Genomic DNA, 24,263 nt, shown 5'->3' on the forward strand with positions numbered 1-24,263 from the left:
TAACTTTTTTTTGCCAAATCTCATGCTGTCCAGACAGTATTTCTGCTACCCCCTAACGGTATATTAAGCTAAATGCATCTCCAGCCTTCTGCTGCTAACTTCAGGACAGTTTGAGAGAGATGAGAGTAACGTTGGAGCCTGAGGCTTTAGGTTAGCAGTCCCAAAGCCAATGGTGGCCCACATTTCCACAAGCCCTGGGCAGAATTACCAAGTCACAGCACTTAGTCTTGAATTGCACTGTATTCCTATGCCTCTGTGTTGCTATAATGTACATAATATATTGGATTTTTTTGTAGATAAGACATTTTAGATAAAATTTTTAAATGGGCTCCCCCCAAAATATTTTATGCCAGATGTCTAATTTTTTTTACACTTGGGATTAACATGAAGTCGGATGCTCTATGGGCAGGGAAAAGATAAAACAGATGGTACATTGGCTTTAAAAAGGTAACAATGCATGTAAAGAAAAAAAAACACTGGAGAAAAAAAACTGCTTGGGGAAAAAAAATCCATTCAAATATATTCTATGTTCTGCATAATAAAGAATTTAAAAATAAAAGTTCTGTTGTGATTTTTCTTAAAGCTGTACCAATGGGGCTGAGAAAAGCTATAGCCTGTTTGAGAGCTCAGATAGATCAGTGTCCCTCTCTGTCCTGGGACTCCCAAGTCAGGAACCCTTGTAGGTGAGATGCATGCTTGGCTATTTCTTATTGTATTTCTTATCACTCTCTGGTACAGCATGGCCTGGGATGCTGCTGTGGAGAGGTGGGTCTGCAGGGATGATTGATCCGGGCATACAGCACCCAGGGGAGCTCTGCAAGCTGCCTGCTGCCCTTGGGTGCTGTTGGAGGGGATTCCCTATGCCAGTGCGTACAGTGGCTGTCAGACTTATCAGCTGTCATGCTGCTAATGAAATGTTTGAAAGGGCTCCTTGATCCATCTCGCATGGGATGCTTGACCTCACATCTGTCTCGCGGTCTGGGGCTTGTTTTAAACACTTCCTTCCATTTGTCTCGGCCCCAAGTTTGCACGAACCAGATGTCAGCGCTGGAGAAGTTTGGGGTCCTGCTTTGGGCTGTGGGTGCGGGCAGGGCCCCGGGTGCTGTGTGGGGCTGTGCTCGCGTCCCCTCCCCACGGCCCTTTTTCCCTCCTCGCGGTGCCTTTCCCCGGAGGGCTGCTGCCAGCCTGGGCCCCCAGAACGCAGCCCCCCACCCTTCCGCGGGGCCGGGACCGACGCTGGGAGCTCCGGGCAGCGCCCGAAGCCTCCTTTCGCGAGCCCCGGGGCGCGCAGAGCCGCGGTGCCGCCAGGCCGGGCCCTGCCCGGGGGAGGCTGCGGGAGGCCCGGGCCTGCCCCGGCCGCTTCCCGCCCCTCCGGACGCCGCTCCCGTCCCGCCTCAGGGGGCCGGACCGGGATCCCCCCGGTGCCGCGGGGGGGCCGAGCCGGGGGGAGCGGAACAAAGAGCCCCGGGCCCGGCCCGGCCCGGCGGGGGGGCAGAGGCTGGCGGCGGCCCCGGCCACGCAGTCCCCGGGAGGAGCGGAGCGGAGGGGAGCGAGGGGGCGGTCTGGCACCGCCGGCAGCCCCTCGAGCGGGGCCGGGGTCGGCGGCGGCCCCGGGGAGTGACTCCGGTGGGGGAGGAGGAAAGGCAATGAGATTGCCGGCGGGATTAGCACGGGGGGTGGGGAGGCGAAGCCCTCTCCTCCCCCCGGCCCCCCCGCCCGCACACGCTCGCGGGGCGCTGCAGTTATCCCGCAGCATCAGTGGCACCGGCAGGCGAGCCCGAAACGTGCTCGGCCAGCGGCGGGAGGGAGCGGGCCCCAGCCCCTGCCCCACCGGCGGGACCTCGTGCTTTTTTGGGGGTTATTTTCTGCCTTTTGCCCCCTTCCCGCGAAGGGACGGCCTCGGCGGCGGCCGGCCGTGCCCGGCGGGGTGCGTGCCGAGCCGAGCCGTGCCGAGCCGGGCGGGATGCCGCTGGTCAGGGGGAAAGTGGTGCTGCTCCTCGGCTTTGTCTTCCTGACAACCCTCCTGGCCGCCGTCAGGGGGCTGCCCGTGAGGAGGCAGCGCGGCAGCAGCCCGAGGGAGAGAAGCTCCAAGCTGGCCGAGGTGAGGCGGCGGCGCCGGAGGGGTCGGGGGGGTCCCTCCGGGCTCTCACCTGAGCTCGCCGCGGGGCACAGCCCGCTCCCGGCCGCACGGGGCCGCGGGAGGGGAGCCCGGGGCTGACGGGGCTTGCGGCTTGCCGGGGCTCGGAGCCGCTCTGCGGCAGTAAGAGGCGGCGGAGCTCAGCCTGGCCGGGCCCGGGGCAGGTCCCGCCGCCATCCCGCTGCCCCCTCGGTCCCCCCGGGCCGGCCGCCCCGCCAGAGCCCGGGGTGGTTGGGGCGAGCCGCACCGTCCTGGCGCCCTTCTCTGGAAAGCTCGGGAGGCAGGGCTGTGCTCGAAATGCCCCCTTAGGAATGCAACCGCTGGAAGGGGTGAAAGGGCTGGCTCGGAAAAGTGGCACTCGCTATATGGCTAAGTGAGAGCGGCTCGGCTCTTGCCGGTGATGCGCAGAGGTGCGCGGAGCTGCAGGTTTGGTCTGCAGCGCAGAGCGCTGGGGACGTACCCTACTGCATTGAACCACGGTGCTGATCCCCGGGGAGCGACGGAGGCAGCTCCCGCCGGGCGCACTGCGGTCCTGACAGCATGGCACGAAAGCAACAAGTGTGAAAACGCATCTGCGGCACGGGGAGCCTGACAGCGAGCAGGAGGGGGCACGGGCTGCATCCTGCCGAGTGCCGCCAGCTGAGCCTGCTGTGGTCCCGACTGGTGTGGGGACCGAGCGGATGCATGCAGGACCGCTGGGGATGTTGCATGCCATAGCACTGGTAAGGACACGTCGGTGCTTCTTGTGAAACTTCAAGCTTAAGTGTAGTCACCACCAGGGAAATGCCAGGCTGAACGTGCTCAGGCTGTTTGGCTGCAGAGAGTAGGGGTGTACGTGTGAAATCTACAAAATGATCGTGGCCACGTTGCAGAAGGGGCCATGAGCAAAGGGCAGGGACAACCAGCACGTTACGGAGTTGCGCAGGTCCCCGCGGCAGGGCTGCCTCAGGCTGGTGTTTATCTGACATCTGCAGCAGCGTGGAAAGAAGGGAGAGCTGCTCTCAGTACCAGTTTGTAAATGGTTCTGAATGGGGAGCGTTGTGCGGCGGGCCAAAGATCACATCGGTACGTACACAGCAGAGCCTCTGTCCCCAGGACCTGCGCTTCCTGCAGAAATACAAACATCAAACGAGTTTGTAGGCACGGGCTGGAGGGCGGCGGTTCAGCCGAGGAACAAGGAGGACGAGGAGAGGGAGGACTCCTCCCAGGGTCTGTCACTGCTCCGTTCCTCCTCATGCCATGCACCCCTTGCACCCCTCCAGGCTCGGGGCATTTGGCTCACACAGTGGGCAGAAAGCAGTAGGCATCATCGCATGCATTGGCCACGTTTTGGGAGGAAATCCTCTGTTTCTGGTGCATGCGGGGACGAATTTGGAGTAGCCAAGCGGGCAGCACAAGCGCAGCAGTATGGTGGTTAGAAAAAAAAGCCGGAGTGATTTTGGGTCATATGCACAGATGGTTCATGTTGCAAAGCTGATAGGTCCTGTCTCTATGGCAGCAGGGCAACCACATCTGGAGTATTGGTTACATTATGGGTAATGCCCTGCAGATGTGGGCAGAGTGAAGGGGGCCTGGGGAAGCAAAGAAGTGATGGCGCAGAGCAGATAGACGATCAAAACGATTAAACAATTACCTAACATTGACTTACTCTAATTTAGCATCTTTATTTAAAGCAAAAAATTTTCCCCTGTTTAAACTTTAATGGGATTTTTTTATAAGCTGTACTGAGCCTCGCAGTTGCCCTTCCATACTAAAACAATTGAGAAAAATTAAAAACATTAAGGTTATCAACTTTTTGAGTTAGAAAGTCTTCTAATTGCTGGAAGGATGGAGGGAAAGCATGCTTTGTCTGTGGGTGATGGCCTTGTGGCTATGTCCCAAAGTGCTGTACTTCGGTAAGGATCTGCCACTTCCAGCCTTTACAGAAGGACCAAGCACTTGCATTTGCATTTCCTCTGCTGTGATACTGTGCAGAAAAGCTTTGCCCTAATTACCCGAGTCCAGCACAAGCAGCAGATGTAGAAAAGTATTTTTTATTTCTTCAGTCTCTTTGGCGGTTGAAAAGACAGCTGAAAGTTGAATACTTTCTCCCCAAACTATGACTGAAAATCTAACGAGAGAAGACATCTATTAATTGTGAGGCTTCTTGACTGCATTTCAGAAGGTTACAGGGGCTCCAAAGAAGCAGATAAGTGTACAGCAGGGCTTTCAGAAGTACTTTTGCAGGCCAGATGCGTCCCTCACTGACTTGGACAGAAGTGCAGCAGGTCCAGGCGGTGACACAGGCCAGCGGCTCTTCAGAGCAGGATAGCAGTGCTTGGAAAAGCTTGTGTCCGCTGTGTGACAAGGGACAGCTCTTCACATTGCTTAATGCTTTTTTTATTTATGAAGTCAGGGGGTTTAAATGCAAAATATGTTTCGATAAACTCCCTGGATTTCAAAATATTGGCTTTCAGCATTGCTAATAGATGTTTGGCTTCTTTCTGATGATACAAACCAGTTTTCGTGCTCTTCCGGTAAATACAAAATAAGTGATGCTCTAGCACACCAGAAAGGCAAGCACTGGAAGGGATTAAAACTGCATTCAGATACACCCACTTAAATAGCTGTGCACAGAAATACCAGTAACAGTGACAGCAGCGGTGCTGGTGCTGGTAGCGAGCGTCCCAGCAGTGACACCGTGCCGCAGTGCCAAACCTGGCTCTGCTGGGCTCGCCGGGGGCTGCCAGCTGTCCCCCATGCTACTGGGGGGCTGCAAGGTGGAAATCCAGGCCAGGGCTTGCTGTTGGGGTTCCCTTGGTCTGAGGCTGCAAGCCGGCTGCCGGGATAAGAGGTAAGGGACGGCAACAAAAGAAACGCCAGGCTTTGCGTGAGGGCTGCGTTTGGCCGCAGCACCTGGCGGGACTGGCGCCTGGCCCGTGAGAATTAAGGAAGGGAGAACAGCACTTATCATTCACCGGTCGCACGGGCAGTGAGAGTGGCAAAGGGAATAAAGTTTAAAAAACCAAGTGCCGGGGAGGCCACGGGGGGCTGCTGGGCCGGGGAGCCCCCGGGCCGTGCGGTGCGGCTGGGTCAGTAGCAGAGTCGCTCTGCCTGCGGATGTGCTTTTTACCTTTTCATTTCTTCAGCAATTAAGCGTTCTTGTCCCTGGCTTTGTCCTTGGCGGAGGTCGGATTTGCGGGTACAAAACGTGCACTGAAGCATCCTTCCGCTCTGAAAGGGCCTCTTTGTGCGCGGGGAGGTACTTTACCCTTTGTAGCAAATTTCCTTTTGAGAAGTGCCAAATTATCTTAGTCAACACAGTTGAAAACCCTCCCGCCCTGGGGCTGAGTCAGGAGCACAAACAATGGGGAGCGGGTGTAGGGAAGCTACTCAAGGAGGGGGCTCCTTCCCCCTTCACCGCACACATGGGTCTGCTGCGGTCCCATTGTGGGAATCAAAGGGGCTCCTGTAAAAGGCACATGTAAGGGAAGGGATTAGGCAGAAATCGCTCCACAGGGCATTGCCCGGCCCTCTGGCTTCCCAGCTGGAGCAGCCGTTCCCAGTCAGCCAGGCACCCCTTGGGAAGCACTCCACTTTCTTTTGCTCCCAGTCAGCAGTGGCCAAAAGCTCCCCAGCCGCTGAAACCGGGGCTGAGCACCAGCCAGGATAGGGGAAGGGTGTCGGGCTCTTGCAGACCTTCTCCTTAAAGACAGATAAGGTGGGAGATTGTGCCTCAGCCACGGTCCCTTCAAGCCCAGCTGCAAACAGAAGCGAGGCAGCGTGGTGCGTGCGCCAGGGAGTAACAGCTCCTGTGCTCGTGTCAGTGTCTTGGGCAGGGAGTGGGAAACAGAGCCTTCTGCTTCCCAAGGTGTTGATAAATATTCTTCCACTGAGGATAATTCCCAGGCCAGACAGCCGGACACTTCCCGTAGGGAAGCCTGCAGGCATGACAGCAAGGTGCATCATGCCGCTCGGTCCTCCTGAGCACGCATCAGACACAGCCTCAGTTCTCATTGAAAATGCTGGAGCTCATGGCCAAGAAGCAGGGAAGAGATGGCAGCAGTGATTCTGTGTAAAACTGTTTCCGTTTCAGACAGAAGCTTGTAAAAATGCAAGGACTTTTTTATTAATAGAACATTTTTTGCAGGGAACCTTCATTAGGCTATCGGATGCTTTGGCATGGCCAGCCGTAACCATCAGGCTGCACGGTGTTTCGGAGCTGCTCAGTTTTTGTGCCTTCCTTGTGCATTGGGACTCCTGGGGCTCATTTGGGAAGCTGTTTTGGGGCTTATCTGAGAAGCTGTTCGGTACTTAAGAGATGAAGATGCCAAGAGGACAGTGACCCACCTGCCTGGGAGTCCCAGGTGGCTTTGGTGTGAAGGGCACTGGCTGTGGATTGCTTTAGTCTCCAGGGGAAGGACACAGCTTCAAAGGGAACAAAATGCAGTAAATTCCTCCCGGTTATTGCCACCTTCCGCTGGTCTCCGCTGGATGGACACGAGGCCGGGACCCAGCTGCACGCAGCCTGGCCACTGTGGTAGGGTTGTCTCACTGGGGACTAGAAGCTGCTGGCTGGCCCGGTCTGGGCTGCAAACACGTCCCAAGCTGGGCAGCCTTCATTGCATGACGAAGGGCATAATGGGATCCTGGCAGGGGGATGCTGCCCTACAGGTGCTCCTCCATCCTGCCCCGTGGTGGTGCGCACTTTGGGACACCAGTGTGTTTGGGGATGAAGCAGGGTCATGGCTGGGGTCTCCCCTTGCAGCGGGTGGCTGGCTTTGAGCTGGTTCCTCCAATTTCTCTCTCTGGGGAAAAGAAACCCAGGCAGCTTGGCAGGAACCATGGCGCATTGGCTGGGGGGAGGGAGGCACCGGGGGCACTGGCTTCGCTGCGTTTGGGGGGTTTCGGTTGCGGTGGTGGCGGAGGCAGCAGCTGGAGCAGTTGGAGGGCTGCGGTGTGCAGGCTGACAAATGTATATCATTAGCTGGAACAAGTTAATGGTTACTGGAGCACATGGGTTTTAGAGCTGGAACAAGTTAACGGCAACTCAGTCAGATGCATTAAGAGCTTACGCATATTACAGCTCAACTATGTTAACAGAAAACATGTGCCCGAGCAAGGGGCTTTGCCTGAGAGCACCAGAGGCTGTGTGTCTGTCCCCCCCTCTGCCTGGTCTCCATGGGGGCCCTGGTCCCACACCCACCGCCACGCTGTGTCGCAGCAGCTCCGGCCCTTGGGCACCGTGTCCCGGAGCGAGGAAAGCCAGGTGCCGTGCTGGGACACCTCAGCAGTGCCGACTAGACGTCCTGCAATGTGGTGTGGTTTGTTTGCTTCCCTCCTGAGACTCCCTCAGGAGAAGCTGAGCTGTGGTAGCTTTTACAGGGACCTTCCTCAGGGGCATCCCTGAGTATGCCACAGGAGCTGAAAAGCCACCAGGCTCCTATTTGTCTTCTTCATGTCACAAGAGGCCTGGGAAATTGGCTGAGGCCACCGTGGGCACGTTTCAGGTCCAGGTGCCCACAGAAGAGTTTGCTGCAAGGGTCCGGGCCGTGCGGCTGTGGACGTGTGGTGAGGAGCGCTGAGGGCACCCTGCCCACCCTGATCTGGGCCTTGCACACAACCACGCTGTGTCCCTGCTCCTCACAGTGCTGCGTGCTGTTGGTTCTCCATGCTGTGGTGTCTTCCACGCCGGGGCTGGCTGTGCCTCCGAGACAGCACGGTCCCAGAGCTTGGAAAGAGTTTTGAGATTGCAGCTGTCGCAATCGTGAAAATAACTGAGAGACACGAGGAAGCCTTTGATGCTGCCTCCTGCAGCTCCCTGCTCGGGACGATTGGGTTGCGGCCATTTAGATGAGAGTGTTTCCTCATGATCTGAAGTATTTTGATAACTGCGTGAAAACTATAATCGTGGGGGCGTAACAATGATCCGCACAGCCCACAGTTTGCTGCCAGCTCCTACTGGCCTGTCATAAACGGGATCTGCCCACAGCAGAACGGTAACCAAGTGGCATATCTATTCCACAAGCACGTGCAGAGCTCTCCCAAAAGGTGACCGGAGCTGCTCGTGTCTTTGTTTAAAAAATACAAACAAAACAAAAACAAACAAAAAAGAAAGAACTTGTGTGAGTTGGTGGATGAGTGAGGGGAGCAGCAGGGAGATGCCAGTCCTGTGCTTTACCTGCACCACAGCCCTTTGCTGGCAGCGGTGTCTGTCACCTGGGGCAGAAGAAGAGGAGGAGCTGGAGGTGTCCACTGCCTTACGTTGCAGGGGCGGAGTGGCACACTGAATTTGTTCCTGTTGATGACCCCACTGTTAAATGTTAGACTTTTCCTTTATTTTAAGGAGACCTAACAACGTTACTAGTTAGTACTGTAATAACCTCCCCTTTCACCCACTCCGGCCGGCAAAAGCTGTTCTGAGCCTTTCTACAGATGCCCTGACTGAAGCCTGGGAGCTGCTCCAGCCAGGATGGGCTTCCCTCTGAATCCATCAGCTTGCACCCCTGTGCACACTAGGAAGACACTTGTGTAGACTCAGCTCTGTTCAGGAAATGATAAATACTTCTGGTTGGGTTCTTGTTTCAGTAAAGCCATTCAAAAGAAACAATACAAGCAGTAATGATTAAGCAAGAAAAAAACACATTCCTTATAATTATAGCCCACAGTGCAACACCAGCCTTTAGCAAATATGTCATTTTCTTCACTGCAGTGTTAACGAGCCCAAAGCACAACCTGGACATTGCCTCTGATTTGACTCCCATGTGCACAGGTTTCAAGCTAAACGAGTTTATGTTCCTGCTAATTGGCTCAGGATAGATGTGGGTGGAAGCGATGCACAGTCTGCGGCGATGCTTTGCTCCCCAGAGAGCTGATTCACGCGTGCTTGGCTTGGGCTTAGCCCTGTAACGAAGAGCAGCTCTGCTCGGCGATGTGTGGAGCTGCAAAGAGCGCTGCCAGTGGGTTAACGTGCTGAGCGCTGGCAGCTTTCAGTGCCTACAGAGATGCTGAAGAATACGTGGGGAGAACAAGTATCGGCGATTATTGGTGGCAGCAAAGTTGTGTCCCTGGTTGTCATAGGACAGCCCAGCACAGGGACTGATCTGTTGACGCTTTCAGGTTTTAAAGTGCTGTAGGGTCTGAGATCTCACATCTCTAATCATTTTTATGTCAGAGCTGCGGTGTGTGAATGTCATTCTTGTGGTTTCTTAACACAGGCTTAGTTCAGAGTCTCAGAGAAGTTTATAGCCAAGTTGCATATTTTAAGACCAGAGGAAATAATCAGATCTCCAAGTTTCTTCCACAGCACAGATGCTGTACATATGTGTTGAGATCGTACCTTGTGTTGGACTGTCTCCACAAGAGATATTGCCACTTTCCTTGTTAGCTTGTTCCTGTGGTTAGTCACCTACAGTGCTAAAAGCATGGTCCTTATTTTTCAGTTGAATTTGTCTGGCTTTGACTCACAAATGTTGGTTTCTATTATGCGTTTCTGTTCTAGATTAAAGAGTCCCTGGTGCCTGATGGATTATTTCCTTAAAGAACCAGGAAATCAAGCCATCACTTTATCTTTTTAACTTGACAAACAAATTGAATTGGACAAGTCTTTCACTGGAAAAATCTCTCCATCCCTTGGAATGGTTTTGCAGCTATTCTCTTTGTCATTTTCAGATTTCCAAGCAACTTTAATAGAGGTGTTCAGACTAGAAATGGGAAAATATCAGCCTTTAGTCTCTGTAGAAAAGATGTGTGGCCTTGCCCTATACCTTTTCCATACACCTCTTTACCCCTTTCATGTACAAAACAGGCCTGGCACCGGGTAAATTGCTGATGAGTTCCTTCCACTTCCTAACATCTTTGCTGAGTTTGTGCCCTGAAGTGTTTAGGTGGCCCTACATGCGGGAGAGCCTGGACTATTCGGGAAGGGCTGCAGGCAACGTGCTCTCTGCTTCTGGTGTAAGGTGGCAAATGTGCTTTCCTGGTGGTGGAAGGAGAGGGGAGCTGCTGAACGTGCAGTGGTTTACTGATGGCCAGGTTTGGCCCAGAGAGGAGAAGCTGTGTGTGACCTCATGCACACAAACCCCATGCAAAGCCTCAACAGAGCCTTAAGATCACTTTCACTCCAGACAGGCAAGCTCTTATTTTTTGTGAGCTAATGCACCATAATAGCTCAGCTCCAGACCTGACAGCCTTATCCAGCTGTTGCTTGGGCAGGGCTGAGGAGAGGGTGGGTGTCGTGGGGGGCTGCAACCCTCGAGGACAGCTGCCCGTGGCCCTGATAGGAGCCCCGCAGTGGCACGGGGAAGATGCACCCATGCAGCAGGATGGAGGCGCGCTGGGCTGCGCAAGACCTGGCTAAAATCCACAGCTTGATCAGCTAGGGCAGAGACCTTGGTCAGGAGGGACATCTTCTGATGTAGGGCCAACTTTTAACCCAGCAAAGCCTCAGAGCGATGCACGTGTTGGGATGAGGGAAAGGTTGGATACACGGTGCAGTGACTGTCACCGAAGGAGTTACTCCCGTGACACCCTGCACAGCAGAGCCCGCACGGGTGGTGGCAGCCCTTCAGCAGCTGTGGGGCCAGGAAGCTCTTTGTGGAGGAGCTGGAGGCAGGCTTGGGGGCTGCTGGAAGCAAAATGGAGAACAAATTGCTCCTTGCCAGGGGTGCAGCTCAGTGGGGGTCACCCATGGGGGCCAGAGGATCTGGGAGCAAAGGGAGCTCTGCCCGCCCGGTAACGCTCTCACGGCCAGTTCCCCTGTGGCAGTTTTACATTTTCCCTGTGGGAACAGCACTCTGAATTTCTTGAGCTTGTTTGGGCGTAAAATCTGAATTAGGCACTGAGGGTAAATTTGGAGACTTGGAGGCTGTTCCTGGCTCGGTCACTGTGACGTCCTTGGGTGAGCTCAGATCTCATTGCTAGAGGAGACCTCAGTTTCCATGTGTATTAAATTTGGGTCATCTGTGAAATGAACTTACCCAGCCCCATTAAGCTCGTTGCAAACTACGCACCGGTGTCTGTTGGCTGAGTGTGCTGTTGGCCATGCTTGCACAGGGGCTGCGTTAGGCACACGCAGCTGGGAGCAAACCCAGTGCCAGCAAGCAGTGCCCTGTGGCCAGTGCTCACCGAGCACACCCAGGACATGGCCAGCTGTCCCCCTGTGTCCCTGGAAGGGCCTGCATCGGGATGCTTCTCTCCCTGAGGAAGCGCAGCTCTGTGCTGTGGCCAGGAGCAGCACGGGGAAGGTTTGGGGTGTCCTACCGCAGCATGCCCCACTGTAGGGTGACGGAGGGCCTGACACAAGAGGAGAGATGGCAAGGAGCTGGGGCAGAGCCAAGTATCCTTCCCATGAGTTGTTCCCCAAAAACACATGGACAGGAGGGCAGAGGGCTCTGTCTCTGCCCCATTTGCCTTGCACCCTGCGGTGCTGGATGAGAGGAGGGAGCCCCGAAGGCTCCTCCCGGGCGGGTGGCACAACCTCCCTGCTTCCCACAGCCCTCTCTCCTCAGGGCCCATCTGGTGAAGTCTGTCACAGGCTCTGCCCTGCATCCAGCCTGCTCTGGTCAGCAGCCAAGGGACCAGCAGTGTCCCTGCTGCTCTTTTCCCTCCCCCAGGGACAGGGGGGGCGCAGGCTTTGATGTGCGGGCACAAGGCTGGGGACAGGCTGTGTGTGCTCATGAGAGCCTGGCCGGGCTCCAGCTGCCTTTGAAGTGCTCCAGTGATCAGGATGAAAGGGAGGAGAGTCCTTCCCCAAACCATCTGGCTCTAATTGCAGGTAGAAATGCCTCCCCACATCCCCCGTGGGGAGGGGCATGCCGCTCTCTTAGTTAATCTCGCCGCTCTCGTCTTGGCTGGTGCAGAGGGCGAGAGCTTGGGAACAAAAGGGGGTTTCAGCTGGGCAGCCAGAAATAGACGCTGCTGGCGGAGATGCCGGGGCTTCAGGCACCTCTGTGCCCCGTGTGGAGCCACAGGGCCCCAGCGGCCTTCCTAGAGACACCCGTGCCACGGGGGGCTTTGCCAGTTGTTCCCATCTCCGGTTTCCATCCCTCTGACTCACGCCCTTCTGTGCCAGCATGGAGGTGAGGGACATAGGGACATGAGGCCAGCCCAGCCGTTCGTAGCCAAGGGTCCCTGCCAGATCCCCCTTCGCTCGGCAGCCGCCTCACAGCCTCTTCCCTCTGCAGGTCTCTGCCTCGTCCGACCCCCATGCCGACAGGGATGAGGAGCTGCCACCGTTGGGCAAGGCACGGGGCCTGCGGCGGAGCGGGCAGGCAGGACCACGGCGGCACCGGCGCCGTGGGGCGGCTCAGCAGGCAGCGAGGAGCCCGGAGGTGCCCCAGCCCAGCGGTGCTGGCCAGGAGGAGAGCCTGCCCTTCGTGCTGGACCTGCAGAGCTTGCCCGGGCTGGCCAACGTTGACCTGAGTGCCCAGAACCCCAACATCCAGGTGGGGAGCGGGGCTGGGCGGGATGGGTTGGGCTCCCCAGCCTGATTTGATTCCCTGACAGGAAAACTTTTGAAAGCAGGGTCTGTTTCTGTGGCTCTGCTGTTTGGGTGACCACCAGACCCCCAGGTCAGCATGCTGAGCTGCCACAAACAGCGCCTCCCACTTTGCCCCTGCTCAGCCCCTCCAGATGAGATGACCTCTTGTGCTTGTGTTCGTGGAGTCAGAGCACAGGCGGTCCCTGTGCCAGGGGACATCCTGTGGCCAGGCTGTTGTCTCACTGCTCTGCCTTGTGTCTGGCTTCCAGGTGACCATTGAAGTAGTGGACGATCCCCAGGCTGAGATGGAGATGGACTTGTTGAAGGAGACGAGCAATGACTGGTCCTTGACATCCTCTGAGTGGCTGTCCCACAAGGACCTCTTCTGGCCTCTTTTCTGGGAATACACTGACCCCACTGAGGAAGAAGAGGAGGAGGAGGAGGAAGAGGATGACAATCTGGATGTAGGGGACAGGGAGGAGGAGGAAGAGGAGGAGGAGGAAGAAGAGGAGGAAGAGGAGGAGGAAGATTACACAACAGCAGACTATGAGGAGGAGGAGTCCATGCTCAGTGGAGTAGGAGGTGACTGGGATCAGCAGTGGCCTGGGCAGAAGAACTGGATCTTTAAGGAAAAATATAATTACGGTGAGTCCTCTCAAGCATGAGCAGCAGCACCTGGCCTGCAAACCACCACTGTCCTCCCCTGCCTGGCCTGACTGCAGCCCTATCTCACTGTAGGATGAGCACCCTTGCACCAAGGACCAATGTGTACTTGTGCTCAGCTCCTGTTAGAAAATAAGCAGGGACACCGGGGAGCATGGGCAGCACCTGGCTGGGGTTGCCAGCAGCCTGGCACGCCAGCTTCACAGCAGGAGTTTCCCTTGTGTGTCATCAGACAAAGCATGGGCTCCAGCATACACGTTCAGACTAGAAATATGGTGCAAATGTTTAGCTGCAAGTGCTGCTGCCCTTGTAACAGTTCTCTGAGGTGACACCAGAGCCAGAAACCTCTGCTGCAGGCCTGAGCATCTCCCAGGAGAGGTACTGCAGAGGTTAGATCTGGGTACCAGCAGGGTGGCAGGCCAGGGGAGCACAGCACAACTCCTCCTGGAGCTTCCCATCCATGAGTGTGTTACCAGACAGCGTTTTCTGGCAGTTTTGTGGCTGGTGTGTCGGGCAGGTCTGGTGAGGACGGGAATGGGCAGTGGTGCCCAGCTGAGTCGCTACGGCCATGCGCAAGGCTGTAAGAATGAGAGCCTTTGCCTGGAGGCTGCCAGCAAGGGAAGGGTTGGCCCTTGGCACCATGTGGCCAGACACCTCCGGGTAGCCCTGTGTAAATGGCGTCTTGGGGGCAGGACAGAGCTGGGGGATGTCTGGGGTGGCTGCTGGCTCCCCTCCTGCTGAGGCTTTCTGCAAGGTTCATCCCTCTCTGCCTGTCCCATGCCATGTGCAGACTATGAAGATGAGGAGGAATGGAGCCCATGGTCCCCTTGCAGCGTCACCTGTGGCAGCGGCAACCAGAAGAGGACCCGGTCCTGTGGCTATGCCTGCACAGCAACAGAGTCAAGAACCTGTGACCTGCTGCGCTGCCCTGGTGAGCCCCCGGCCACCCCGGTGCTTGAGCACCCTTGGGGCATTGTCCCACCCCAGCACGGGTTTGCTCCCCTGCTGCTGCAGCTGGGCTTGGGGCACCATGGGGAGGGAGAGGGGCACGGGGAGTGGGCTGTGCCCAGGGCAGGGACATTCATGGCAAACAGGTCAGCCAGAGGACCCTTGTTCCCAAAAATGTTGTGCACAGGCCCAGGGTTCAAGTACCAAGTCCCTCTTCTCCAGGGTGTTGCTCATGGTTCAAGAGCTAGTTGAGTTGGATATGCTCTGGGTTAATGTGGGTGCTTGTTTCTAGGAAGAAGCTCTGGTGGGGCCTCATCACTCCACAGGCAGTTGTGTGAAGCCCAGGGATAGTGGAGCTGGAGCCCAGCTCCACATGCAGCTCCTTGCACCTCTCTCACAGGGAGTTTGAAATCTAGTCCCGAGGCTTACAGAAAGCCAGCTCCATCCGCTGGGATTTGCATAAGCCCTGGGCCTGGGCCCTCTTGGCCCAGTCTGTCCTGCGTGTCTTCCTCATGGACCCTCCTTGCAGGCACAGGGCCGTGTCACCAAAGCAGTGGAGGGAGAGGTGCCCTTTGGAAGGAAACATGATATTCAGTCCATCTCTTTGCTTTCCTTTTTTTTTTTTTTTTTTTTTTTTCTTTTTTCCTTTTCTTTCCCTCTCAAGGAGCAGAGGGGGAAATGGTCTTCCCCACAGAGGAGACTCCTTTCAGAAGTGACAACACCACGGAGCTGTTCAACTCAGGTCAGCCTCTGCCTCATCCTCACACCAGGGCCTGGGTGCTTTCACGCAAAACCCTGTGGGGACATGCAGCTGGTAGGCAGGGCAGTGCCAAGGGCTTGTGCATCCGGTGTCCAAACCTCAGCCCTGTCACTGCCGTGTGCAGGCTGGTGCTAGAAGGCAGCAATGCTGGGACACCCAGTGACTCCCACAGCCTGCTAGGATGTGGTGGACACAGTCCTACTCCATGGCACACTGGTTGAAGCCAGCCTGTGGCCCACACTCCTGCAGCTGCCTCATGGTGGGATGCTGCTGTCCTTCCCCTCCAAGGGAGCTTGGTGGCTCTGCCAAGGGTTTGAGGGCTCTCCTGGTGGGACTGGCAAGGCTGTGGGCAAGTGGTGGTGGGGCAAAGAGGCGTGCTCATGCCCTCACCCTCTCACTGCCTCTCCCCCAGACGTGGACAGCTGCGAGAAGTGGTTGAACTGCAAGAGCGATTTCCTCACCAAGTACCTCAGCAAGGTGCTGACGGACCTGCCCAGCTGCCCCTGCTCCTACCCGCTGGAGGCTGTTTACAGCGCCGTCAACCTGCGGGACGAGCGGCAGGGCAAGAGCTTCCGCTGGCGGGATGCCAGCGGCCCCAAGGAGCGCCTGGACATCTACAAGCCGACGGCGCGCTTCTGCCTGCGCTCCATGCTCTCGCTGGACAGCACGACGCTGGCGGCCCAGCACTGCTGCTATGACGAGCACACCCGCCTCATCACCCGGGGCAAGGGTGCTGGCGTCCCCAACCTCATCAGCACTGAGTTCTCCCCAGAGCTGCACTACAAGGTGGACATGCTGCCCTGGATCCTCTGCAAGGGCGACTGGAGCCGGTACCACGCCGTGCGGCCGCCCAACAACGGGCAGCGGTGTGCTGACAACCCGGCCGAGGAAGAGTACCTCTCTCAGCTGCAGGAGGCCAAGGAGTACTAGCCACAGCCATGCTGGGAGGAGACACGAGGCCACGGGGCCACCGTGCACCCGGCTGCCGACAGGTCCTGCCCTGGCCCATGCTGCAAGGGCTGGAGCCATCCCTCGTGCATCCTTTCCGAGCCCCAGCCCTGCTGGCGGGCTCCTTGTGGGGCTGCATGGAGCAGGGTCTCGTCTCGATTTGTGAGGGTGCAGGAGTGTCACTGTGTCACCCCTGCCGTGCCACCTGGGGCAGGTTCCCCCACCACTACTCACTTGTGGGCAGCGCAGAGATGGGGGCAGGAGGTGGTGGCCAGTGTCAGGGGAAAAGGGAAAGGGCCTGCTCACGAGTAGGGCTTGGGAGTATGCAGGGAAAAAGGATGGCTGCGTGGGCTTCCATGGCAAGATCACTTTGCCTCTGTGGTTTTAGCTGTGAAAGAGAGCACTCATTGCCAAAGCTTGAAAGATGTGGACCTCAGAAGGAGATCGTCATGGGGAAACACCACAGGTCCACATTGTAGCCTCTCTGCCTCAGTGCTCAGGCAGGCAGGGTGGCAGGACTTGTACAAGTCCCATCGCCAGCTCTGCTCTGCATCTCAGCTCCCCAGCAGGTTTCAGTGCTTGGGAGCAACTGTAATATGGCTCAGCAGAAAGTCCTACATTTTCCTCCCACAGCAGCCAAGCCACCGCTCGTGCCATTGCTGGAGAGGAGCAAAAATCACTGAGCCAAGTTCCCCATGGCAAATGGGGACAAGTCACCACTGGGAGCACCCAGCATTGCCCCCTTTCTAGTCTGCTGCTCACCTTCCATCCTTCTCCATGCTGTTTGCCCAAACCCTCCACAAGAGGCAGCCCAGAGAAAGCAAGTCCTGGTCACATCCTGCTGCTCTCCAGGCTTGCCAGGCAAGCAAACGTGGCTCCAAATGAGGAAGGAACACAATGGTTAATATCAATACACGGTGTCTACAGACTGTGACACTCTCCGTTGCCACTTTGGTGTTGCCTGTTTTTTTTTCCAGCTTTTCATAGGTCCTTGGCAGTTTCTCCTATCCTATTTTGGGGAGCTCTCAAGCTCCCAAACTTCCCACAGAGAAATGGGGCTGAGCACCTTTATCTCTGGACATTCGGTAGTTGAACATGGCTGAAGCTGTTCACTACTTTCATTTAGCAAGTTTTATGAATCAGGAAATAAAAGAGTAAGTCAAGCGAATGAATGGAGTCATTTCTAGACTAGAGATTTCAACAAAGGCAGTTGTTTATTCCACGCCTTTTGTGCAGAACACTTAGACCAAAAAGTGTCTGTGTAGGTTCAGATGGCCTTGGGTTTACTGTCCTGTGCTAATTCTGTTCTTATTTCAGGAGCCTTCTCCAGCACGAGTGAGCATTCATAGTCAGAGAGCTCCTTGGGCAATCTTTCTAGGACTATCTTATATACATTGAGTATCCGTTGATCCTTTTGCTTTGGTTACTAATAGAATATTGCATCCATGGTCATCAGTATGTAGGACTTCATTACTAGTACAACAAAAGTATTAATGAAGTTATTGCTGAACTACTCTTGTTTAGCTATTATTCCATACTTGTATCCACCGAACTCAGTTATGGATACTATCAAAACATAAGCAGGTACAGCCCCTTTTCCAAAACGCATGCAATCAAAAATGACAAGTATTATGTAAAAAACAAGAAGGAAGATAGAACCAAACAGGCATGGATGGTGCCCCAGACCCTGGTAAATATTCACTACCATTACTTACATGCTCCCTAGACGAAGTGGTCTTTTGCTTCCTAGCTTCTTATAAAGAGTTCACAAGGAGGTGGATAAGAAGGGTCGGCAGTGATATGGTGGGTTGGTTCTGGGAGCCTGGGACTTGTGCAAGGAGGCTCACCAGCAGACACAGAGGTGTTTGTACTGGAAGTGAACAAATCAAGTGGCTGAGGCTGTGGAAGGATGAGCTTGTTGCCTTCTGTCATCCAGCAGAGCATCTCCATATCTCCTCCCATACCATACATCATCAGTACCAACAGAGGACTCTCAAAGGTGTTTATTTACCATCAGACCTTTTTGGTAAAAAAACCAACCGTATGTTCTTAGTGACCAGTACTAGACCCACACATGGAAGCAGGGCCTCTGCAAATAGTCTTTCTTCAAAGAGGTTTTCAATAGCTCAGCCAATTCGTTAGACTGGCTGGTCGCTGAGGAAGTGCTCTTATAATAAGGACTGTTACCCAGGAATTGCATCCTCCCCCTTTTAATACTGGGGACGTCAACCAGTCTAACCCCCCAAAAATTAACCTATAATTTCTGTAATAAATGTAGTTCCTGTCCAAGGGCAAGTAGAAACATATCTTGCATTAAGTCCCCACTAAAATCTGTTTGAAAGCCAAGTGGCTACTCTGCCTGGCTGCCCTCATGGTCTGGAAGATACACGCATGAACTGGAGCATGAGAAACAAGAAGCAGCGTTGTTCCTCACACAAGCACCTTACACACCAGGAGGCTTTGCGGAGCACCATAAGAAAAGTAGACATTAAGTAAGCCTTTATTTTTATATGCCATCAAAGATTCTGTCCAGCTCACTGCTATTTAAATGATGAATCTCTTAGCTTCCCTTCCCTAAATTTATTGTTTTTAATATAATATATATATATAATTTTTTAATTTCTACAAAATTTGATAGAGAATTCTTTATTCTGACTGCAATAAAGCACTTTATATATAAACGTGTTGCTGATGTCATTCAGTTAGGACAGAAGTTTATGTTGCCAGAACATTTGTTTTGTTTGAGCAGGATGACACTTCACTGAGTGCTGCATGCTGTGGGTCCCTGGCCACAGCTCTATTGCAAGGAACCTGGTGACTTTGCTTCCTTAACTTGAATTTGATGGTGTCAGGCACACTTGGAAGAGCAGAGATGCATGCAGCCTCTTCTGAATGTTGCAGACAGCGATTTCCAGTTGGTCACAAACGCTCAAAGGAATCTGATTTTCCTGACCTGATGGCATTCTGATGCTCCCATTTCCAATAAGAAGGCATGGCAGCAGAGGGATGCAAAGCAGGACACCTTCAAATACTTTCATAACTGTGATTCAAATCCCAACTCTTGAACTGTGAGGTGGTGCAGAAAGTTCAGAGCTCCTGTTTTTTACGAGCTTTGTCCATCCCCAGGGTGTTATATTATGTGGTTCCTTTATATGCAGTATTTATTGTCTGTGACAATTGTGGCAGCTGAAGAACAGGGGTGAGTGATGCTGGTGGACAGGGACCATGTGTTTGTGCATGCATATGTGCGTAACTGAATGTAGAGGCTTTGTCCATCCATCTCTTCCCCTATACCCCCCCAAAAAATAACAACCAACCAAACAAAAAACAACCCAATGTATTATAGACATCTTTTGCAAATAAAGATTGCTGTTGCCAGTTTGGTCTATGATGCTTGGAAACAACAGGGCTCCCAACTTGGCAGCCGCAGGCAGCACTACATACATGAGTGTGCGGGTCTGGTGCAAAACATCCATGTTTCATTCAAACGGATTTAAGCATTTTGCCTTAGGGCTGTGCTTCTGCAGCCTCTGGTTTCCCTGTGTTCCTGGGTCATCCCAAGGCTTCGTACCCTGGAAGTGGCAGTGGAGAGATGCAGATGTAGCTCATGTACTAGCCAGAGGCCTGGGGTCAGTATAGCCCATCCTGTAGATGAAGCCACAGCATAAGAAGCAGGAGGAATATTTTCTTTGCCTTGCCAGTACCTTACTGCGTGACTTTCACCAAGTCACATCACTTTTCCACATGTCTATTAACTTACCTCTCTTTCCCCATTTCCTGGTTTGGTTGGTGTCAAAAGTTGGTGGGACACGGCCTTTGTCTACTGTGCCATGAGCACGGAAGAGCTGTAAGGTGCTGATGAAGTTCAACTAATAGCAACGACAGGAACTGCCATCCTGGGAATGGGAGGCAGAGGGGTGCAGAAGAGGGCTGCCAGAACTGCAGGCAACAGACACTGTCCTGAGCCTGCCACTGCAGCGACTGGGTGTGTGAAGCTCTGCTCAGAAGGATGGAAACCCACCATGAGATTATCATGGTCTGCTGAGAAGGAAGTGCACTGCTTGTGCCTCAGCCCTGATGCCAGGTTTTATTCCACGCTCAGACCTTACACAAACACACTGCTGAAAACAGGTGTTGAGCATGAGAGCAGATTAAAAAAAAAAAAAAAGAAAAAGCATCACCCCAGCTGGAAAACTGATTTGGCAAACAACCTCCACAGTCTGAAGCTAATGATAGCAGAGGGATTAGCAAAGCTTCCCAGGGATCACAGCTTTTTGTGGCCGTTAATTTGCTGCATAAATTGTGACCACTTCCAAGCTCTCGCTATTTCCAGCTGTTTCCCCTCCTTCACTCTTGCTCCCTTTGCTGTGTGCTGGCTGCACATCTGACAAGGTTTATCTGGGACTCCGGCACATGGCTCTGCTCCACAGCTGCCTGGCGCCTTCACTGGCCCCTGCTTGGGAGCAGCAGATGTCTCCTCTAGAAGAAGGCTCCTCCGTCACGGTGAGTTCCCCTCTGGTTTTCTGAAGCACCAAAACTTGCTTGGAGCCCAAGCCGGGGGCAGTGGGCTGAGCTCAGCTCTGCAGGAGAAGCAGCACAAAGTCACTCTTCCCCTGGTGTGGTGGTCAGTAGTTACTGCTGCCTGTAACATGGCTGTTGTTTTATCCCTCAAGACAAGGTCCCTGCAGTGCTGGATGCTGAGCCCTGTTCCAAAACCCCTGCGCTATAGAAATCCCACGGGGAAAGGATGTGAAAACAAGAAAGGCCACCACAGTTCTGCAGGTGAGGGAAAGAGGCACCAGAGCTGCAGGTGCCACCCAAGATCAGAGCAAGTCTGTGGCAAAGTCTCAAGCTGCATCTTTGCTTGCTGCTTTACACACAAGACTTCTTGACGGGTTGAGTTGTCTTGTTCTGGTTTGCCAGCCTGGTGCAGAGCTTCAGGTGGCTCAGCTGTGCCACCTCCCTGGTATCTGACGTGAACCTGAGAGGAGCAGACCTGGTGCACAAGGCCTGGCCTTGGGCTGGAAAACAGCAACACGTGTTTGTGACAGTCCTTGGGTCCTAACTTAAAACTGAAGCGTTTTTTTTTTTTTTTTTTTTTTTTTTTTTTTTTTAAATTCCATTGGCTGCATTTTTTCAGCAGTTGCCTTGCTGCCCGTGGCACAAACAGTGGATAAGCAGCTTGCAGCACGACCTGGTGCCTTGGGCTTTGCTCTGCCCCTGAGCCCAGAGGTGGGCCCTGCTTGGTGCCCAGCCTGGTGCTGCCTCTGCTCCGCCTGCACCAACACCATGCCGAGAGATGCTGAGCTGCAGCCCCAGGGATGCGAAGCCAGGCCACGGAGACCCTGCCAAACGTGTCCATGGGCTGGGATGTGCTCCTTCTCTTCCTGCAGAGGATAGGCCCACACGTTCGCAATCATGAAAGGAATTTCTCACCCTCCTTCCCCTGCCCCACAGTGGCCAGCTGCCCCTTGGAAATGCTGGAGAGGAGCCCAGCTGGTGAGGCCCATCCCCTGCTTTGTTCCAGGTCCCTGAAAGCACATCAGCTACTCCTCTCACCCCGCAAGGGGGCTTGGCCATAGGGACCACAGCCCTGCTTTGCCAGGCCCCACGCAGGCCTTCAGCCTGCATCCCCATGCCACAGTGGGCCCCACAGGCTTGTCCTGCAGGGGCTTGCTCTGGGAGGGCCGCCTCAGGGCTTCAGAAGTGCCAGGAGAAAGTCCTCCCCCTGCCATCATGATCTTTGCACCTTGGGTGGAGGACCACAGAAAAAGGAATTAGATGGGCCCACCAGAAATCACATAGTCCCACCATGGGGACATGAGCAAATCATGCCTCACCAACAGGTCTCGCTCACTCCTGGTCTTAAAGTGCTGCACTGACAGAGGTGCCACCGTATCCCTTAGCTTTACTGGTCTTGCAGGGAGACATAGTTTCCTAGCAGCCAACCGCAGTCTTTCCTGCTTTATTTTAAGCCTACTGCATCTTATCTGCAGTGGTCAAGGAGAGCATATTGTTTCCTTATTTGCTCCTACCTCTCACGTATTTGCAGATTTTTATCACTGCACTCCTTATTTCCCCACATTCCTCCCTCCCTATCCCCCCCCCCACCCCATCTTCTCATCTCTAGACTAAACAAATGCAAGTCTGTCAGGCTTTCCCTAGAAGCTGTGCCTCTGGACCTCAGATCATTCTCATTGCCCAGCAGTGGACTTTCTCCAGGTAAGTCACAGCTTTCTTGAAGTGCTGAGCTCCAAACCAAAGCCACAGGGTCTCATTTGGAGCTTTCTTAATGCTATGTGAAAAGATTTCTTCACAATACCTACAGACACCAGCCTGTTCAGGCAGCTTTTGTTCTCTCTCACCGCAATTTAAATTTATGCTCATTCGAAAGGTCTCCATAATCCACTCAGCCTAAACATCTTTTACAGATGTGCTTCCAAGCCTGTCATTGCCCCCTTGTACGCATACACATATTACTGGTTGTTTCTGCACCAGTGTAAAACTTTGCAGTTAGTAAGGCCAAGTATGTTTTTTCTTTTTTTCTTCTTTTTTTCCTTTTCTGTTGGATCACTTTTCCATTTGCTCAAGAACATTTTCAATTCTACACTTGTCTTGTAAGGGTTTTACAGCACTGGTGCTGGTGTAAATTGTTTTAAACTTTTGTCAACCATATTATCTTCTATACTGAAACATACTGGCTTCATTAAAACTCTATTAGGCCTTCCCTTATTTACTAACAAAAATATCATATAAAGCAGTGCCCCAGGTCTTAATAAAGACCAGATACTCTACCTAAGACAGGAATTAGATACAAGCTGCGCTTCATTTAGAAGATACAGGTGTGCTGGTTGTTACTTTTTACCCCAAGTCTTCTAGGGTAAACCGCATCAGACCTTGTCATGCTGGAAACATCCAACTACTTTTAACTTTTTGCCGTTGTTTTGTTTTTGTTTGGTTTTTAACTTATGTTCTTATAGTACTGGTATTGAAGTAGGTTTGGGATGATGTTTCAAAGCAGTTTCAGTAGCAACCTAAACTAGGGGATTTCACCCTCTTTGATTTGTGGCTTGACTTTCCTTTAGAAGTTTCACAAAAACAAATGATTAAAACACACCAGCAAGGGACAAATGGGTCATAACATAGATCCACCTAAATCAGCAGATGCTTACAGTAGTCAACAGTTGATGACTAGAAAGAAGGACTAAAGAGAAGGACAAGCATATTGCTACTTTCCTGAAATGTTTTCCTCGTTGCAAGCAGCTGGTGGCCAGGAGATGTCCTGAGTCAAATGTGGTGGTCGTTTTGCTTAATAGCTCTTGGTTGTTTTTTTCTTCCATGGATTTGTCCACTCCCATTCGGAATCCCCATAAACTTTTAGTGGCACCCTATCACCAGCTGTTAGAAATTCAGAGACCAACTCCCCTTGGTTGGGACCCCACATTCTTTTGCTTGATTTGTAAGGCTATGCCTTACTCATCATCTCCATGTGCCTCATAACTGTGTAGCCATTTAGCATTCACCTCTGACCTCTTATCACTGAAAAATTCACTGTTTACTTCTGATGTCTTTTTTTTTTTTTTTAACAAAAGGAAACCAACAACTTTTTCTCAAATTCTCATGACTTTCCCTCTTAGCCCACGTCATGTTAGATTCTTGAAGAGCCTCTGAGCACGGGAATATGAACTTGCTTTTCTTCCTCGTCTTACATAGTCATCCCTCCCCCAGATAGTTGAGAGACTGCAAACTGTGTCCGGATCTCCTTACACTTCCAAGTAAAGCAGAGGTCTAGGGCATCTCATTAGCATCTGTATAGCCACACCAGATGTCAGCTTTAGGTGAACAAGCAGGGTGCTTGGCTGAGAACACGCAGGCTTTCAGCAGCATGCAGTAAAGTGAGGCTCAGATCACCTTCACCAAGTGAACAGCAGGAGTACTGTGAGGCATTACAGCTGCTGTGCTCCGTTATAGAGTTAGCGTATCCTAATTCACTGTGCCTCAGGCTAAGTGCTAGCTCATAACCTGATGTTTGAGCGCATGCTTTCCTTCACCCGTGGTTTAATCCCATACATTGTGTTGAGAACAGCAGCCAAGGCATGGCTACACATCCTGCGGGGATGGCAGTTGCCAGCCGGAGGGGCAGGGAGCCAGCTGGTGCAGCACCAGCACAACCTACGGCTGTCGGTTTTGCTGGAAGAGCCCTCAGGCAGCCTCTGAGCAAACCCCGAGCCCGTGAGCCCCATGCCTGTGAGCTGCTGGCTGAGGCCAAAGCGTCTCCTATTAGAGTAGCAGCAGGACATCCGAAGTAAACCCTGTTTGTGATGAAAGGAAGGCAATTAAAATTCCAC

At 53.4% G+C, this 24,263-nt stretch overlaps 1 protein-coding gene across 3 annotated transcripts; it reads left to right on the forward strand.

Annotated features, from left to right (window-relative positions):
* Positions 1 to 1,605: 1,605 nt before the first annotated feature.
* On the forward strand, positions 1,606 to 19,343 carry ISM2 (isthmin 2). Of its 3 annotated transcripts, none has more exons than XM_040559254.1 (6): positions 1,606 to 2,101; positions 12,301 to 12,561; positions 12,866 to 13,241; positions 14,050 to 14,190; positions 14,878 to 14,949; positions 15,380 to 19,343. In XM_040559254.1, exons 1-6 carry the CDS (start codon positions 1,964 to 1,966, stop codon positions 15,895 to 15,897), a joined length of 1,506 nt encoding a protein of 501 aa, XP_040415188.1. In that variant the 5' UTR covers positions 1,606 to 1,963; the 3' UTR covers positions 15,898 to 19,343. The 3 variants fall into 3 exon arrangements, with proteins under 3 accessions (XP_040415188.1, XP_040415187.1, XP_040415189.1); XM_040559253.1 differs by having other exon boundaries at positions 1,609 to 2,101; positions 14,872 to 14,949; XM_040559255.1 differs by lacking the exon at positions 1,606 to 2,101 and adding an exon at positions 2,307 to 2,859 and having other exon boundaries at positions 14,872 to 14,949.
* Positions 19,344 to 24,263: the final 4,920 nt, after the last annotated feature.

This window comes from Cygnus olor, chromosome 5, assembly GCF_009769625.2.
Source record: "Cygnus olor isolate bCygOlo1 chromosome 5, bCygOlo1.pri.v2, whole genome shotgun sequence".
In the NCBI taxonomy this organism is placed as follows: domain Eukaryota; kingdom Metazoa; phylum Chordata; class Aves; order Anseriformes; family Anatidae; genus Cygnus; species Cygnus olor.